General features: G+C 33.4%; 1 protein-coding gene across 1 annotated transcript; it reads right to left on the bottom strand.

Annotated features, from left to right (window-relative positions):
• Positions 1-15,201: 15,201 nt before the first annotated feature.
• On the bottom strand, positions 15,202-16,764 carry LOC124369665. Its single transcript, XM_046827716.1, has 2 exons — positions 16,134-16,764; positions 15,202-15,998 (listed from the first exon to the last, which is right to left on the bottom strand). The coding sequence occupies exons 1-2, from the start codon at positions 16,762-16,764 to the stop codon at positions 15,202-15,204; spliced, it is 1,428 nt and encodes a 475-aa protein (XP_046683672.1).
• Between the last annotated feature and the right edge of the window lie 1,636 nt (positions 16,765-18,400).

Raw genomic sequence — 18,400 nt, 5'->3', positions numbered from 1 at the left:
ATACCTTTCTAGATTCGTTTTTATACTTTTAAGGTTAGTTACGCTTTTAAAATAGTCATTGATGGTTAGTTTTTAGTGAAATTAACTAGTAGTGTTTACCACTGAGAAATACTCTTGTACATAATATATTGTTACATCTCTTTAGTCAACAAACTTCAGATATACCGATTATCTGACAGTGTAAAACTGTAAAAACAATAAAATATGATTATTAATGTTGTGAACCTGTAGTTTATACGCAAATAAACAATATCTATGTAACATATCATTACAGTAAATGCAATTACGAATACATTGTCTAAATGTTCACAGGGTCGTTGCGAGTGCGTGTGATTGGCAGTGATCTTCGTATTTTCCCTTGATGCAAGGTTCGACTACTAATTTGTAATATCGGTAAGTTTATTTGGACTTTTATTTATAAATTTTATTTTAGGAAATCAAATTCATTTCTTGAGTGGTTTTATTTTATATCAATACCTATTTGTCGACATACTTTTACCAGTCTCGTTATTGCCTCTTATGATAGAAATATTAAATATGTTGTATCTTTTTATACTTACTTAGCCTTTAGATTTTGAGATTTTGTAAACGGAAAATTTAAATAAAATTACACACTTAAATTTCATTATGGTGGTGAATCGGACTGTTGGTTGGAATAATATTCTACAAGTTTAAAGACGTGTATGATCACCGTTATGATCATTTATAGAGACAGGTAAAATGGATATTCTGTGACAAGTGGTAGGAGGTTGAATCAGAATTTTGAGTACTCTAACAAGGCCAAAAGAAAAACTACTAAAAATAAAAATATAATTGTTTGTAGTATACTATAAGTTACATGAGAGATACAAGTAACTAGATTTCATCTCTTTATGTCATAAAGTGTCCTTCCATACCTTTGAGAATATAAGTGTTGACCGTAAGCAAATGAATGGGTGGATATTGACGTTTATCACGGGGGTGTAAATTAATTGTATTATAGTTTGCTCTTTTTTATTGAAAACCATTAAAGGTTTTCTTAAAAACCACTCTGACTCGATTAAACTGTGAAATATTTTTAATCTTAGCACATACTTCGTCAAAGTAACTAGATTTCGTCTCTTTACGTTATAAAGCTTCGTTCATATACATTTTGCAAAGATGTTACAGTTTTTGTTCAGCCTTTTTTTTATTTCAGCATTATTACAAAATTGCCTGTATTTTAAATTACTGCCTGTTGTAGTTCCTAGTGGAGTGATTAAACTTTTTTAGTAAAACTGTTACATTCACAAGTTGAGTTATGTCTTCAAATTTACCCATTAAAAAGAATTGTATTCTAGTATTTTACGCTATTTCTGTTTGTTACCAATACAGTTTGTGAAATGTGTGAATTCTGTTACTTAAGATGTTGTCAAAACATGCAGTTTTTTGTATTCTTAGTTTTAAAATTGTTTCCACAACAAGTAAGTATGTTTTTCAAATGGCTAATTTTGCAAAAAAAACTTACAATCTTTTAATTTCAGTTAGTTTAGAACTGATTTGGAACAAACCTTCTGCATTGTGTACATCATAAAAGATAACTAGTTCCGAAAATAGGTGTGACAAGAAACAAGGTTAATAGAAAATAATATGAGGTTTCTGGACAATTTTTAGGGGCACTAGTAAATCAATGCAAAATCCGGTCTAATGAACCAAACAGAAAATCTCTTGTCTAAAAATTAATGAAATATCTATGAAAAATTTAGGCCTACTCAGAATCAAGGAAAATTTAATAAATTATGTTTACCATTGTGTACTTGATCTACATTGAATTGAAATGAGTTTTCTTCCTTAAAGCAGATTTTACCTTACCTTTTTTGATTTTTGCTGAAATTTATGTTCACAGATCAATTATAATTATTAAGCTAAAATTCACATTTTCTAATATTCCCATTCCTAATTTTCTCTTTAAAAAAAATTGCTCCTGCTGTTGGAAGTGCAATAAATGTTTCACCTAAACTAGCATCCGTTGATACAATCTCTCTATTCCTTGATCTTGTAAACATTTATTTACGATATGCATTGAATTTGTATCGGGAGGGTTACGTTGAGTGCAGGTTTCATTAAGTCCAGACCTGATTTAAAAAAAAAAAACTACATCAAATAAAGTGCCTGTCTCATAAAGTCAAGGTTTCACTACATCCAGGTATCTGATATTAATTTAAAATATAACACAGTTTCATAAAGTCCAAGTATCACTGGGTCCAGGTCTGAAATATTATTAAAATACAGGAGACTCAGGAAGTCCACATCTAACAGTATAAACCAGCAGTTCGACGTCCAATGCTGTGTGCAGCTGCAAGTAAAGTAGTTTGTATCGTTCAACTCTAGACACGTTTTATAACTCGTATTAATTATACCTTTCTAGATTCGTTTTTATACTTTTAAGGTTAGTTACGCTTTTAAAATAGTCATTGATGGTTAGTTTTTAGTGAAATTAACTAGTAGTGTTTACCACTGAGAAATACTCTTGTACATAATATATTGTTACATCTCTTTAGTCAACAAACTTCAGATATACCGATTATCTGACAGTGTAAAACTGTAAAAACAATAAAATATGATTATTAATGTTGTGAACCTGTAGTTTATACGCAAATAAACAATATCTATGTAACATATCATTACAGTAAATGCAATTACGAATACATTGTCTAAATGTTCACAGGGTCGTTGCGAGTGCGTGTGATTGGCAGTGATCTTCGTATTTTCCCTTGATGCAAGGTTCGACTACTAATTTGTAATATCGGTAAGTTTATTTGGACTTTTATTTATAAATTTTATTTTAGGAAATCAAATTCATTTCTTGAGTGGTTTTATTTTATATCAATACCTATTTGTCGACATACTTTTACCAGTCTCGTTATTGCCTCTTATGATAGAAATATTAAATATGTTGTATCTTTTTATACTTACTTAGCCTTTAGATTTTGAGATTTTGTAAACGGAAAATTTAAATAAAATTACACACTTAAATTTCATTATGGTGGTGAATCGGACTGTTGGTTGGAATAATATTCTACAAGTTTAAAGACGTGTATGATCACCGTTATGATCATTTATAGACAGGTAAAATGGATATTCTGTGACAAGTGGTAGGAGGTTGAATCAGAATTTTGAGTACTCTAACAAGGCCAAAAGAAAAACTACTAAAAATAAAAATATAATTGTTTGTAGTATACTATAAGTTACATGAGAGATACAAGTAACTAATTTCATCTCTTTATGTCATAAAGTGTCCTTCCATACCTTTGAGAATATAAGTGTTGACCGTAAGCAAATGAATGGGTGGATATTGACGTTTATCACGGGGGTGTAAATTAATTGTATTATAGTTTGCTCTTTTTTTATTCAAAACCATTAAAGGTTTTCTTAAAAACCACTCTGACTCGATTAAACTGTGAAATATTTTTAATCTTAGCACATACTTCGTCAAAGTAACTAGATTTCGTCTCTTTACGTTATAAAGCTTCGTTCATATACATTTTGCAAAGATGTTACAGTTTTTGTTCAGCCTTTTTTTTATTTTCAGCATTATTACAAAATTGCCTGTATTTTAAATTACTGCCTGTTGTAGTTCCTAGTGGAGTGATTAAACTTTTTTAGTAAAACTGTTACATTCACAAGTTGAGTTATGTCTTCAAATTTACCCATTAAAAAGAATTGTATTCTAGTATTTTACGCTATTTCTGTTTGTTACCAATACAGTTTGTGAAATGTGTGAATTCTGTTACTTAAGATGTTGTCAAAACATGCAGTTTTTTGTATTCTTAGTTTTAAAATTGTTTCCACAACAAGTAAGTATGTTTTTCAAATGGCTAATTTTGCAAAAAAAACTTACAATCTTTTAATTTCAGTTAGTTTAGAACTGATTTGGAACAAACCTTCTGCATTGTGTACATCATAAAAGATAACTAGTTCCGAAAATAGGTGTGACAAGAAACAAGGTTAATAGAAAATAATATGAGGTTTCTGGACAATTTTTAGGGGCACTAGTAAATCAATGCAAAATCCGGTCTAATGAACCAAACAGAAAATCTCTTGTCTAAAAATTAATGAAATATCTATGAAAAATTTAGGCCTACTCAGAATCAAGGAAAATTTAATAAATTATGTTTACCATTGTGTACTTGATCTACATTGAATTGAAATGAGTTTTCTTCCTTAAAGCAGATTTTACCTTACCTTTTTTGATTTTTGCTGAAATTTATGTTCACAGATCAATTATAATTATTAAGCTAAAATTCACATTTTCTAATATTCCCATTCCTAATTTTCTCTTTAAAAAAAATTGCTCCTGCTGTTGGAAGTGCAATAAATGTTTCACCTAAACTTTGATACAATCTCTCTATTCCTTGATCTTGTAAACATTTATTTACGATATGCATTGAATTTGTATCGGGAGGGTTACGTTGAGTGCAGGTTTCATTAAGTCCAGACCTGATTTAAAAAAAAAAACTACATCAAATAAAGTGCCTGTCTCATAAAGTCAAGGTTTCACTACATCCAGGTATCTGATATTAATTTAAAATATAACACAGTTTCATAAAGTCCAAGTATCACTGGGTCCAGGTCTGAAATATTATTAAAATACAGGAGACTCAGGAAGTCCACATCTAACAGTATAAACCAGCAGTTCGACGTCCAATGCTGTGTGCAGCTGCAAGTAAAGTAGTTTGCATCGTTCAACTCTAGACACGTTTTATAACTCGTATTAATTATACCTTTCTAGATTCGTTTTTATACTTTTAAGGTTAGTTACGCTTTTAAAATAGTCATTGATGGTTAGTTTTTAGTGAAATTAACTAGTAGTGTTTACCACTGAGAAATACTCTTGTACATAATATATTGTTACATCTCTTTAGTCAACAAACTTCAGATATACCGATTATCTGACAGTGTAAAACTGTAAAAACAATAAAATATGATTATTAATGTTGTGAACCTGTAGTTTATACGCAAATAAACAATATCTATGTAACATATCATTACAGTAAATGCAATTACGAATACATTGTCTAAATGTTCACAGGGTCGTTGCGAGTGCGTGCGTGTGATTGGCAGTGATCTTCGTATTTTCCCTTGATGCAAGGTTCGACTACTAATTTGTAATATCGGTAAGTTTATTTGGACTTTTATTTATAAATTTTATTTTAGGAAATCAAATTCATTTCTTGAGTGGTTTTATTTTATATCAATACCTATTTGTCGACATACTTTTACCAGTCTCGTTATTGCCTCTTATGATAGAAATATTAAATATGTTGTATCTTTTTATACTTACTTAGCCTTTAGATTTTGAGATTTTGTAAACGGAAAATTTAAATAAAATTACACACTTAAATTTCATTATGGTGGTGAATCGGACTGTTGGTTGGAATAATATTCTACAAGTTTAAAGACGTGTATGATCACCGTTATGATCATTTATAGAGACAGGTAAAATGGATATTCTGTGACAAGTGGTAGGAGGTTGAATCAGAATTTTGAGTACTCTAACAAGGCCAAAAGAAAAACTACTAAAAATAAAAATATAATTGTTTGTAGTATACTATAAGTTACATGAGAGATACAAGTAACTAGATTTCATCTCTTTATGTCATAAAGTGTCCTTCCATACCTTTGAGAATATAAGTGTTGACCGTAAGCAAATGAATGGGTGGATATTGACGTTTATCACGGGGGTGTAAATTAATTGTATTATAGTTTGCTCTTTTTTATTGAAAACCATTAAAGGTTTTCTTAAAAACCACTCTGACTCGATTAAACTGTGAAATATTTTTAATCTTAGCACATACTTCGTCAAAGTAACTAGATTTCGTCTCTTTACGTTATAAAGCTTCGTTCATATACATTTTGCAAAGATGTTACAGTTTTTGTTCAGCCTTTTTTTTATTTCAGCATTATTACAAAATTGCCTGTATTTTAAATTACTGCCTGTTGTAGTTCCTAGTGGAGTGATTAAACTTTTTTAGTAAAACTGTTACATTCACAAGTTGAGTTATGTCTTCAAATTTACCCATTAAAAAGAATTGTATTCTAGTATTTTACGCTATTTCTGTTTGTTACCAATACAGTTTGTGAAATGTGTGAATTCTGTTACTTAAGATGTTGTCAAAACATGCAGTTTTTTGTATTCTTAGTTTTAAAATTGTTTCCACAACAAGTAAGTATGTTTTTCAAATGGCTAATTTTGCAAAAAAAACTTACAATCTTTTAATTTCAGTTAGTTTAGAACTGATTTGGAACAAACCTTCTGCATTGTGTACATCATAAAAGATAACTAGTTCCGAAAATAGGTGTGACAAGAAACAAGGTTAATAGAAAATAATATGAGGTTTCTGGACAATTTTTAGGGGCACTAGTAAATCAATGCAAAATCCGGTCTAATGAACCAAACAGAAAATCTCTTGTCTAAAAATTAATGAAATATCTATGAAAAATTTAGGCCTACTCAGAATCAAGGAAAATTTAATAAATTATGTTTACCATTGTGTACTTGATCTACATTGAATTGAAATGAGTTTTCTTCCTTAAAGCAGATTTTACCTTACCTTTTTTGATTTTTGCTGAAATTTATGTTCACAGATCAATTATAATTATTAAGCTAAAATTCACATTTTCTAATATTCCCATTCCTAATTTTCTCTTTAAAAAAAATTGCTCCTGCTGTTGGAAGTGCAATAAATGTTTCACCTAAACTAGCATCCGTTGATACAATCTCTCTATTCCTTGATCTTGTAAACATTTATTTACGATATGCATTGAATTTGTATCGGGAGGGTTACGTTGAGTGCAGGTTTCATTAAGTCCAGACCTGATTTAAAAAAAAAAACTACATCAAATAAAGTGCCTGTCTCATAAAGTCAAGGTTTCACTACATCCAGGTATCTGATATTAATTTAAAATATAACACAGTTTCATAAAGTCCAAGTATCACTGGGTCCAGGTCTGAAATATTATTAAAATACAGGAGACTCAGGAAGTCCACATCTAACAGTATAAACCAGCAGTTCGACGTCCAATGCTGTGTGCAGCTGCAAGTAAAGTAGTTTGCATCGTTCAACTCTAGACACGTTTTATAACTCGTATTAATTATACCTTTCTAGATTCGTTTTTATACTTTTAAGGTTAGTTACGCTTTTAAAATAGTCATTGATGGTTAGTTTTTAGTGAAATTAACTAGTAGTGTTTACCACTGAGAAATACTCTTGTACATAATATATTGTTACATCTCTTTAGTCAACAAACTTCAGATATACCGATTATCTGACAGTGTAAAACTGTAAAAACAATAAAATATGATTATTAATGTTGTGAACCTGTAGTTTATACGCAAATAAACAATATCTATGTAACATATCATTACAGTAAATGCAATTACGAATACATTGTCTAAATGTTCACAGGGTCGTTGCGAGTGCGTGTGATTGGCAGTGATCTTCGTATTTTCCCTTGATGCAAGGTTCGACTACTAATTTGTAATATCGGTAAGTTTATTTGGACTTTTATTTATAAATTTTATTTTAGGAAATCAAATTCATTTCTTGAGTGGTTTTATTTTATATCAATACCTATTTGTCGACATACTTTTACCAGTCTCGTTATTGCCTCTTATGATAGAAATATTAAATATGTTGTATCTTTTTATACTTACTTAGCCTTTAGATTTTGAGATTTTGTAAACGGAAAATTTAAATAAAATTACACACTTAAATTTCATTATGGTGGTGAATCGGACTGTTGGTTGGAATAATATTCTACAAGTTTAAAGACGTGTATGATCACCGTTATGATCATTTATAGAGACAGGTAAAATGGATATTCTGTGACAAGTGGTAGGAGGTTGAATCAGAATTTTGAGTACTCTAACAAGGCCAAAAGAAAAACTACTAAAAATAAAAATATAATTGTTTGTAGTATACTATAAGTTACATGAGAGATACAAGTAACTAGATTTCATCTCTTTATGTCATAAAGTGTCCTTCCATACCTTTGAGAATATAAGTGTTGACCGTAAGCAAATGAATGGGTGGATATTGACGTTTATCACGGGGGTGTAAATTAATTGTATTATAGTTTGCTCTTTTTTTATTCAAAACCATTAAAGGTTTTCTTAAAAACCACTCTGACTCGATTAAACTGTGAAATATTTTTAATCTTAGCACATACTTTGTCTCTATACCAATTCTTGTTAAAAACCGATATAGATTCAATCTAACTTAAATCAAAACATGATGACCCAACAATTTTGTGATGACTAAAAGCATAATATGATACTAAAAGAAATTTTAGATTTTTATGGTATTAAAATCAATTTAGTCCGAGTTTTACTTTTACCAATGTTTCATAAAAGGATTCCATAAATTTAGATGAAATGTGTAGATTGTAGGTTTTATATAGTTTAAATCTATTTTGTCACACAATCAGGTTTAAGACCCGTAATAAAACATGATTTAACCTTGATATTATTAAATATTATTTTAATCTTGGGGATTTAAGAAATTCTAAGCAAGAAGTACTGGGTTGTTTAGAAATAGTGAAATGCAGTGTATATTTTACATTTGTATTACCATAGTCCAGTGTACATAGCTAAAAATGTCCATATACATCTGAGATTCCTTTTTTTTTTTCTTGGATTCAAATTCAAGTTCATTCAAAATTTGATCTCGACTACAGCTTAAGAAAGCTTCGTTCTTTAATTTCTAGTCATTTCAGTCATAAAGGTTTTGCCCCAACTATCCTAAAATTAAATTTAATTTAAAATCTTTATTTTCAAGGTATATTAGACACCATATGTGTTTAAATTTCTTACATGTTATTGCTATGCAAAGCATTTTTCAAGGTTAATAAATTATGATTAATTTTACCATTAAAATACTGGCTACATCTTTGCTACGTATTTAAATGCGCTTAGAAACAAAATCTCTTTTCTTTTACACCAATCTGATCAGGTGTAGAATCTGCCCTTCTGCAGGGATTCAACAATTTTATCTTGCCAGTGAGATAATGTACTCATGTAAGAATATCTCTGAAGACAATGCATAGTAATAAAAATAAATAATTTACTAAACTCTTTCCCAAATCTCAGCTCGCCACTTCTTTATAGGAACATTGGCTCCAACTCATGCTCACTTCTTACCTTTAGCTCAAAGTGATAGCAGTGCTCTATACACAACTAAGCATTATCCCAAAGGAATGTCACTGGGAAAAGACTTCATCCAGTAGTATCCCTGATTTATAAGCAATAAAAATAGTCTAGTTTTATTCGTTCTAATTATGTTAGTGAATAATTTCACTTAACTACTTACTAATTAAAAGTAAATTCCATTATCTCCAGGTCTTAAAACAAAAAGAATAATAAGCTGAAAAGAAAAATTTATATAAAATCATTGAATTAATTACAGAAGATTGAATTAATTACAGACAAAAATATAAAACTGCATGCAAATTTACTTATAAATTTTATATATATTTTAATTATGTTCACTATATAGGAAGCATAATATAATAATGAATGGTTGGTGTATTGTTTAAGAACTATTCTACATTCAAATGTGAATAGTATTTTATATGTATACTGGTACATGATAAGACATTCTGTTGTCAAGGCTGTAAAATAACTTAAAATATTGCAGTTTTCTATTACAATTTCTTGCAAAGAGAGAGAGAGAGAGAGAGAGGAGTTTCTAAACCTTCTCAAAAAGGAGGTGAATAAGAACAAAGGCAGATACAAATTTAATAGAAGAATGTTGTGTTAAAACATTAAACATGCACAATTTATTACACACCCTGGTGTATATCAAATCAATTTACCATTAACACATTGAAAGGAGTTTCACAGATAAGCTTTATGATTTCCTAGTTTGTATAGTGCTTACTACTAATAATAATAAGCACAGATTTTATTTAAATGCCTTAAAATAAATCATCTACATTTAAATTCACTTAACAGCCTTGTTAAAACATTGAAATTCGACTTTTTGAATAAGTAGTGCGGGTTTGACTAAATATAATATAGTATTATTGCAAATGCGCAAATTTATAAGCCATATTGTCAAAATGTGGTCTATACAGACATCAAACCCAGCAATGTCATGGACGTAGCCATCGAGGGAGTCCAAGGGGTCCGGACCACCCCAAATTTGTAATTAATTTTTTAGTAAACGATTATTATTATTGAAATAATTCAGTATTACTGACATGTACTGCTGAAAAATCGTTCTCAACATAGATGGAATAAGAACTTTTTAAGGAAGAAAATGGGGCCTTACTCTGTCTCCTTTGGGGAAAAATATCAGTTTTATGGACCCCCCAAAATTTTTTTCTGACTATGTTCTTGGTCCCAGTATAATACAACTATTCATTACTATAAACCAATTGTTTAAATATCATGTGATTTTCTTTTTTCCTACAATACATCAACATATCGGTTATGGCAGAAAGTCTGTAGTTTCCTATTGCAGTGAAGGTGTTAATAAACATATGTATATGTAACTAGAGAGAAAACAATCCAACACCATAAATACAATATGTTACCAAATTTATGTTACCAATGTTTACGAAATTTCGTAAACAGCTGAAATTTTCAGCTGTCTAGCAATTGTTGAAACAAAATGGTGGCATTTTGAAAAACTGTACTTTAAAAACAGTACAAAAGCAGTAATTTTGGTTTTGTCATATTCTAGAGAAACAAAGCCTTTTAATCAGAAAATATTTATCCATCAACAGCGACACATAACAGCACTTAAAAAATGAATCGTAAGCTCTTACAAAGAAATTCTGCGGTATCCGGAGAAGTTCCTCTTCAACTGATTGCTTTAATTCCTCATCATTATTGAAGCTACGAGTATAAACTTGTTCCTTTAAGTAACCCCATAGAAAGAAATGACACACAGTTAAATCTGGGGATTGGGGTGGCCAATATAAAAATAACTTCCACGACCAATCCAACGGTCATGAAGGTTGTTATTTAGTAAGCGCTTGACAGGATTTGCAAAGTGAGGAGGAGCACCATCTTGTTGGAAGATTGCTTGATCCATTTCTGGAACCGTAAAATGAGCGTCACTAAACAGCTGTTCTTTAAAACTGCAACACAGCTAATAAATCAGGTACCGTAATACACAAAAAATGAATTTTCATAGGAGGCGAAATGGTAAAATTTTCAATATGTCACCATTTTGTTTATAAAATTGTTACGGAGTTTCAATTTTCACAGAATATATTTAAAACATACTTTATTAATTGTGTAGACTTTGAAAACATTCTGTGCATAAATGGGCAAGTAATATAAAATCAAACATTTTAACCTCTTCGTAGGACACTCTGTATATTTATTAGTTTGTAAATATGATTGGTATATAATGTAGTGTTGTATGTAATTTAACCCTTTTAATACTGATGTCCTCGGTTTTACTAATCACTTTAGTTAGTTTATACCTGTTACTTGATGATTGCTAATATCACAATTGAATTATTGTATTGTTTGTAATTGTTGCTTTAGTATTTATTAATTGTCTGACTTCAAATTATATTAAAAGACTTACAAAAATACTACAAAAAAGAACACATATTATGCAGCAATTAATTACAACATTTCATATAAGTTGTTTTATGTTATTATTATTATTATTATTAATAGTATTAACATTGTTGTTATTTACTATGAAAATGGTAGGAGGACATATGATTTAAAAAAAATAACAAGCCAAAAGAATGCACGCCAAACTTGTTTCTGTGAACACAAATGTCAGGGCTATTTTTTGTTGTATTTGATAGAGAATGAATGTGAATTAGCATATCTTTATTTACAATCTTTGAGATTATAAATAGTGTCATAAATACATTAACATTAGGCGAAGGATGTTTGCAGAAACTCTTCTAGCGTGTAGAATGGGCGTTCTATAAGCCATTTATGTAGAGCGGCCTTCAAATCCTTTCCTTTTTTGCACAACAGGTGAGGTGGTAGGCGGTTGTAGAGCTTCACACCCGCGTTCGAAGATTTTCGCTCGTAAAGTCTCAGACAATGTGCTGGAAGGTTGTAGAGTTCAGAATTTCTGGTATTGCAGTGGTGTACAGCATTGCTTCTTGGAAGATTTTCCCATCAGCATACATTAAATTACTTCTTTAATGTGAAATGACAGTGAGAATCTTCAGAGATTTGAATGCCTCTCTCAGCTTTCAAGAGGTTGGATACCAGCCAGTGTCCTAATACATTTTCTTTGTATGATAGACATAGACATAGACATAGACATAGACATTTTCTTTATTTGCAGTTTCGTCAAGAAATACAATGGCGTCAAACATTTTAAAAATGAAAAGAAGAAGAGAATGGACAGTTTTCAGTTCTTCCATTGCAGGAACTCTTCCAGCGTATAAAAAGGTTTGGCGATCAGCCATGCTGTCAGAGCAGTCTCAGTCTTGTTCCCGTTAGGGTCCTGAGCTCATTTGGCAGGAGGTTGTGGAGTTTTCTTCCCATATACGCTGGTGTCTTCTCGTACAGTGTGAGGTGATGGCGAGGCATTGTGTAGTGTGTGGCATATCTGGTGTTGTAGCTGTGGATATTTGAGCCTTGTGGGAGGGTTCCTGCATCAACATACAACACTACTTCTTTTATATAAAGGGAGATGACAGTCATTATTTTTAATGTTGCAAAAACTTCTTTGCATGAGTCTGTAGAGTTTATACCGGCCAGTATTCTCACTGCTCTTTTCTGCAATACTAAGATGCGTTTTGTGTTTGTTGCTGTTGATGCTCCCCAAACAGCCAGCCCATATTGCAGGTGTGACTGAAAGAGCGCATAATAGGCGATCATAGCAGTCTCTAGACTACCTGATTGTCTGATGCGCTTTAGGACATATATACAGGAGCTGAGTTTAGCTGTTAAGGCATCTATATGCCGAGACCAAGAGATTTGGTTGTCTATAATTACTCCAAGAAATGCAGAGTATTCTTCCAAAGACACACCAGGCACAGTTTGAACCAAGACCCCTCTTCTCCCGAAAGCCAGCTGCTTGGTTTTGGAAACATTCACGGCAAGATCGTTCTCATGGCAGTATTGGTAAGCCATTTCCAGTGCAATATACGACTGTACGGCGAGTTCATCTGGTGAGTGTTCAGCAAGTAACAGCGTTGTGTCATCCGCATACATTACAGCTTCACAGTGTTCTCCCAAGTACCGCGGCATATCGTTTGTAAGGAGTATGAACAACACTGGCCCCAGTACCGAGCCCTGCGGCACACCCCTTTTTATGGGAAGAGGGTTTGATCTTATAGCCTGTGAGAGCCCTCTATTTATTTCTGTCAGCTCTACCACCTGACTGCGGCCCTCCAGATAACTTTTGAACCACTTCATAGCAGTACCCCCGACACCCAAACTTCCAAGCTTGCCAAGGAGCAGACTGTGGCCCAGGCAGTCAAAAGCCTTACTAAAGTCCAACATAATGCTTGTAACCAACTTTCCTGATTCCAAGTTTTCAACAATGAATTCAGCTAGAGCAATGATGGCTGATGTTGTAGAGCGGCCTTTAAGAAATCCATGCTGTTTACCTGTCAAGAGGTGCTTAGTCTCACAGTGATTCATGAGTCTTCTGAGAACCACTTTCTCTATTACCTTGGAGAATGTTGGGAGCAAGGAGATAGGCCTGTAGTTACTGGCTTCCAGTGCACTTCCTTTCTTTAGCTTAGGGTAGACCTTAGCTTGCTTAAGTGCTGAGGGGAAAAGTCCTTGTGTCAGGGACATATTTACAACATGTGTCAGGGGTGGTATTAATTCAGTACTGCAGTGTTTTAACAGTTTCGCTGGTATATCATCAATACCAGAGGATGTTTTAGGTTTTAATTTGTTTATAATATCACTGATTTCTTTCTCATTTGTGAGAGGTAAATGTAGAAAATCATGATTGGTTTCTGCTATTGTAAGATTTTCCCTGTCAAAGGTAGGGTTGTTTCTAATTGTCTGATCAGCAATGTTAGTAAAAAACAGATTTAGATGGTCAGATATTTCTCTAATATTTTCTGTCGTTTTGCCATTAATACTAAGTTGAAATTGTTTGCTTGTAGGTGCTTGTATTTTACGTTGTCCGTTTATTACTTGCCAGATAGCCTTTGACTTATTGCCTGATTGTTCAATATAGTTTTTGGACGCTTGCTGTTTAAGAAATCTGAGTCTGAGGTCATATTCTTTTTTAATTTGATGTGCTTCAGTCTTATAGTGGTGCTGCCCTGTAGTTTCATAGTTTGTAAGACAGTTTAGGTAATCTTTTTTAAGTCTGGAAGCTTCCTCATCCGCAAAGATACAGCCTTTTTTCCCTTTCCAAATTCGGATTTTTTTTTTTGGGCAGGCATAGTCCATTGATGTAGTGATGGTATTAATTAGAAAGGTGTATGCTTCGTTGGTTGTTTGAGCTCCATAGACATTTTCCCAATTTTCATTATGTAGCAATGCCTTCAGTGTATTTAAGTTTTTTTCATTCATGATTCTGGTCATTTTGCTGAGAATAGTAGGCTTGGGTATTTTGATGTTAATTGTGCTCATTTGTGCAGTATGGTCTGAGATGCCTGTCATGATGATTGTTGTAGTCATGTCAGTTGCAGAGAGATTCGAGCATACACAGTCTATCGATGTTTGACTAGTAGGAGTAATTCTAGTTGGGGGGAGGTTCATTCTCATGATATTATGAGTATTTAGCATCTCACTCAGCATTCTACTATCTCTGTCCTGTATCATGCTGTTTACATTTATGTCTCCCAGTATGACTGTATGGTACTTCTCTGCTTCCACCTCATCCAGTATCAATGAGAGTGTTTCCAGTCCTGTTTCCAAGTTTTCGCTGGGTGATCTGTAGACACCAATGATATTGAGATGTCGTTTACCTAGGGTAGTTCTTATTACAGCTGCCTCACAAATGAGCTCTTTACAACATTGTGAGATGTCACAGGAATTTGTTGTGTCAGTCATTGTATTATCAACAAATATTGCCACACCTCCCTTCCTATGTTCTATTCTGCTAAAGTGAGCTGCAAGAGAGTATCCAGGGATTCTTGTATTTTCCAATTGTTCAGTTTGAAGGCCATGTTCAGACAGGATGAGGATATGTGGATGTATTTCATCTAGTAGGTGAGATACTCTGTTTATCTTACTTCCCAGGCCATCCACATTTTGATGGAGGATGGATATATTCGTTACAGAGACTGTTTCTTTAATTTGACCTCTTTCATTTGTCTGAGCTCTAAAAAAGTATTTAGGTTTGATGTGGTATCTTCTGATGCAGTTCCAGATGTAAGATGCTGCTTGGTGGGGGGTGAGAAATAGTTCATGTTTATTTTCATGGCACTTTCTATGTTGTCCATAAAGAATTTCTCTAGAGATTCATCAGTACCCAATTTCTTAGCTGTAATAGGTGGTTCTCTTTGCACTTTGAAGGCATTTGTATTTCCTGTTGTTTTTCCTTCCTGACTCGTCAATATAGACTCCAGAGATGGTTTCATTATGGTGTTCTTTTTAAGGAGGGCATTAGCTTTTGCCATCTGAAGGGAGACACTGTAGTGGTTTTCTTCCACTTCTTCAGGATTTCTCATCTTGGCTATGGCATTATGTTCAAGGTGTGTCTGTTCCACAGAAGTGCATATGTTGAGGGATGCCGGTGGAGTAGTCCTAGCAAGTAGCTCAAGCTTAATGCTCAAACTCTCCATCAATTGCTCCATCCTGCCCTGGCCGGACCTCAGCTGCATCACTTCCAGAGACAGAGGTGCAAGATGTTCTTTAATAGTTGTTTCTATGGTTTGTGTTTCTGCATTTGGCACGAGTTTTGATTCCGGTGTCCTGTTGTTTTCTCTCAGTCTCAATTTATTTATCTCCCTCTGACATTCTGTCAAGGCGTACAGGTTTTCATTACGGGTTTGGCTGGTTCCTGAAGTCTGGTGGTGTGGGCTACATTCTGTCAAGGCGTACAGTTTTTCATTACAGGTTTGGCTGGTTCCTGAAGTCTGATGTGGGCTACATTCTGTCAAGGCGTACAGTTTTTCATTACAGGTTTGGCTGATTCCTGAAGTCTGGTGATGTGGGCTACATTCTGTCAAAGCGTACAGTTTTTCATTACAGGTTTGGCTGGTTCCTGAAGTCGAGTGTGTTCTTATGTCTGTTAAAGAGTTCTCCAGTTTTTCTTGGCAGGTTTGCTTGGTTCTTGAAGTCAGGTCTACCTCTGTCAAGGTGTTATTCAGTTTTTCATTGCAGGTTTGTCTGTCTCCTGAAGTTAAAGTATTTATAGCTAGGGTATTAATAGCTATCTCCATCCGATCAAGTTTTGTTTTGATACCGGACATTTCAAATAGGAGGGATGAGGGAGGACTATCTTTGATTATTTCGGATGAAGGGGAAGTTTGTGTCTCGGAATCATGAAAAGTCTTGGTTTCTTGATTTTCAATTTTCTTTTGCAGAGTTAAAACAGTTTTTTCAAGCTCTGCTATTCGTTTTACATAGCTATCCATGTGTTGACTAAGTTGTAAATCATGTTCCTCATAGATAAATTGCGCTTCTTGGGAAAGTTTCTTCTCTTTAGTGAGCTGAGCTTCAACATCTGCATTCAGTTGTAGGAGGTTTTCAATTTTATGTAGATGTTTCTTTTCCTCATTTCCCATTTCTTCAAGTTTTTCTTCCATAATGCTCAGTTTGGTCTTTAGCTTGAGTGTTTCGTCTTTTAAGAGTTCATTTTCTTCTACTAATGCTGATCCAATTTTTGCTGCCATTTCTAATTTATCCTCCCGACTGTTTGAGTTTTCTAAAAAGTTATTTCCAATGAGACTTTTTTCTAGTTCCTGAATGGTATCAGAGCTATTTAGAGAGAGTGAGTCAGTGAGTACTTGGTTTAATAGCTGTGGCTGTTTGTCAGCACTGCAGTTTGTGCATTTCCATTTTCCAATTTCCTGGCGAGTTAATTTTTTCAGGACCTTATCTAAAATATTTTGACAGCCTGCATGGTACCAGTTATTGCATAAACCTGTACATTTTATTCCAGAAAATCTGACTCCAATGCCACAGTTACCACATGGATACTTTGTGGACATTTTGAATCAGTATCTCACTGTAGTTTGAATGGTAAGCAGCAAGAAAAATTTTATGTTTATATAAAGAGGTTTAGTGCGGCAATTGTAGGATTATAGGTCTCATTAGGAGTCAGCAGTGAGTAGCAAGCAGATGTCTGAGGTCAGTTATCACCAGCCGCACTGTCAGCAGGTGAGGTCAGTACACTCAGCCGCTTGACACACTTACTCCATCTGTCTGTCTGCCACCTGTTGGTGTATTGGTGTAGTGTTGGAGGTTGACATGTTTAACAGCAGTGAGTTGGCTGTGAGCTAACTCTTGAGTTGGCTGATTAGTATTCGTTGAAGATTTGAAGCAGTAGTTCCCCCCCAAGCAGTAGACCATAATGCAGGTGAGATTCAAACATAGAAAAGTAGGTTATTTTTGAAGTTTCTGGGCTACTGAGAGTAAGAATTTGTTTACTCACAAAGTGCCCGGTGTTGAGTTTTTGATAAGGTTTTCTATATATTTGATCTAATTTAGGTCGGTATCTATTGTTACGCCAAGAAATTTCAGCTGCCCTTCAATACTGATATGAGGAATGTGGGACTTCTAGTGCTCTTCTTCCAAAAGCAATCTGATTAGTCTTTGATGGGTTTACTACAAGATCATTTCCATAGCAATACTGGATGGCCATGTTGAGTGCTATGTAAGATGAGACGGCAAGACTATCTGTAGATTGTTGGTTCAGGAGTATGGTGGTGTCGGCATATATAAGAGATGTGCAATAATTTCCTAAGTGTTGGGGAAGGTCATTATTGAAAAGTATGAAAATGTATGGAGCCTTGTGGCACACCTCTCAGCACTGGAAGAGCTTTTGACCTGATTGCCTTTGTAATGCCGTTTGACGAGTGGTTGAGCTCAACTAGTTGTGTACGGTCCTTTAAGTAGCTACCAAACCAATCATTTGCTGTCCCTTTTATCCCAAGCAGTTCTAGTCTCTTCAGAATGATGTTGTCGCTGAGGCAGTTGAATGCTTTGCTTAAATCAAGAAACAAGGCTGTGGTCAAATTTCCCTCTTCAATGCTATCTGTGACGGAATCAATTAGTTTGATCAATGCCTTAGTAGTTGATTTCCCTTTTGTAAATCCATGTTGGTTTTTATTTAGCAGGTTGTGCTGTGCACAGTGATCAAGGAGTCTTTGGAGTACGATTCTTTCACATAGTTTTGAGAATGTTGGAATTAGTGAAATTGGTATATAATTGTTCGCATCATGTTTTAGGGAAAACTTTGGAAATTTTTGGTTTTGAGGGAAACTTTTCTTTAAAAGATTTGTTGAATATGATAACCAATGGTAGAGC

This window comes from Homalodisca vitripennis, chromosome X (assembly GCF_021130785.1).
Source record: "Homalodisca vitripennis isolate AUS2020 chromosome X, UT_GWSS_2.1, whole genome shotgun sequence".
In the NCBI taxonomy this organism is placed as follows: Eukaryota; Metazoa; Arthropoda; class Insecta; order Hemiptera; family Cicadellidae; genus Homalodisca; species Homalodisca vitripennis.
Note: the sequence above shows the minus strand (reverse complement) of the source record. Positions and strands in the feature narration are given on the sequence as shown.

Excerpts from the sequence above, each read along its gene's own strand:
- LOC124369665 (XM_046827716.1), bottom strand. The coding sequence starts at position 16,764 with ATGGCAGCAAAAATTGGATCAGCATTAGTAGAAGAAAATGAACTCTTA. Across the intron at positions 15,999-16,133 it reads AAGAACACACTCGACTTCAG|GAACCAGCCAAACCTGTAAT; the intron begins GAACCAGCCAAA and ends ATCAGACTTCAG.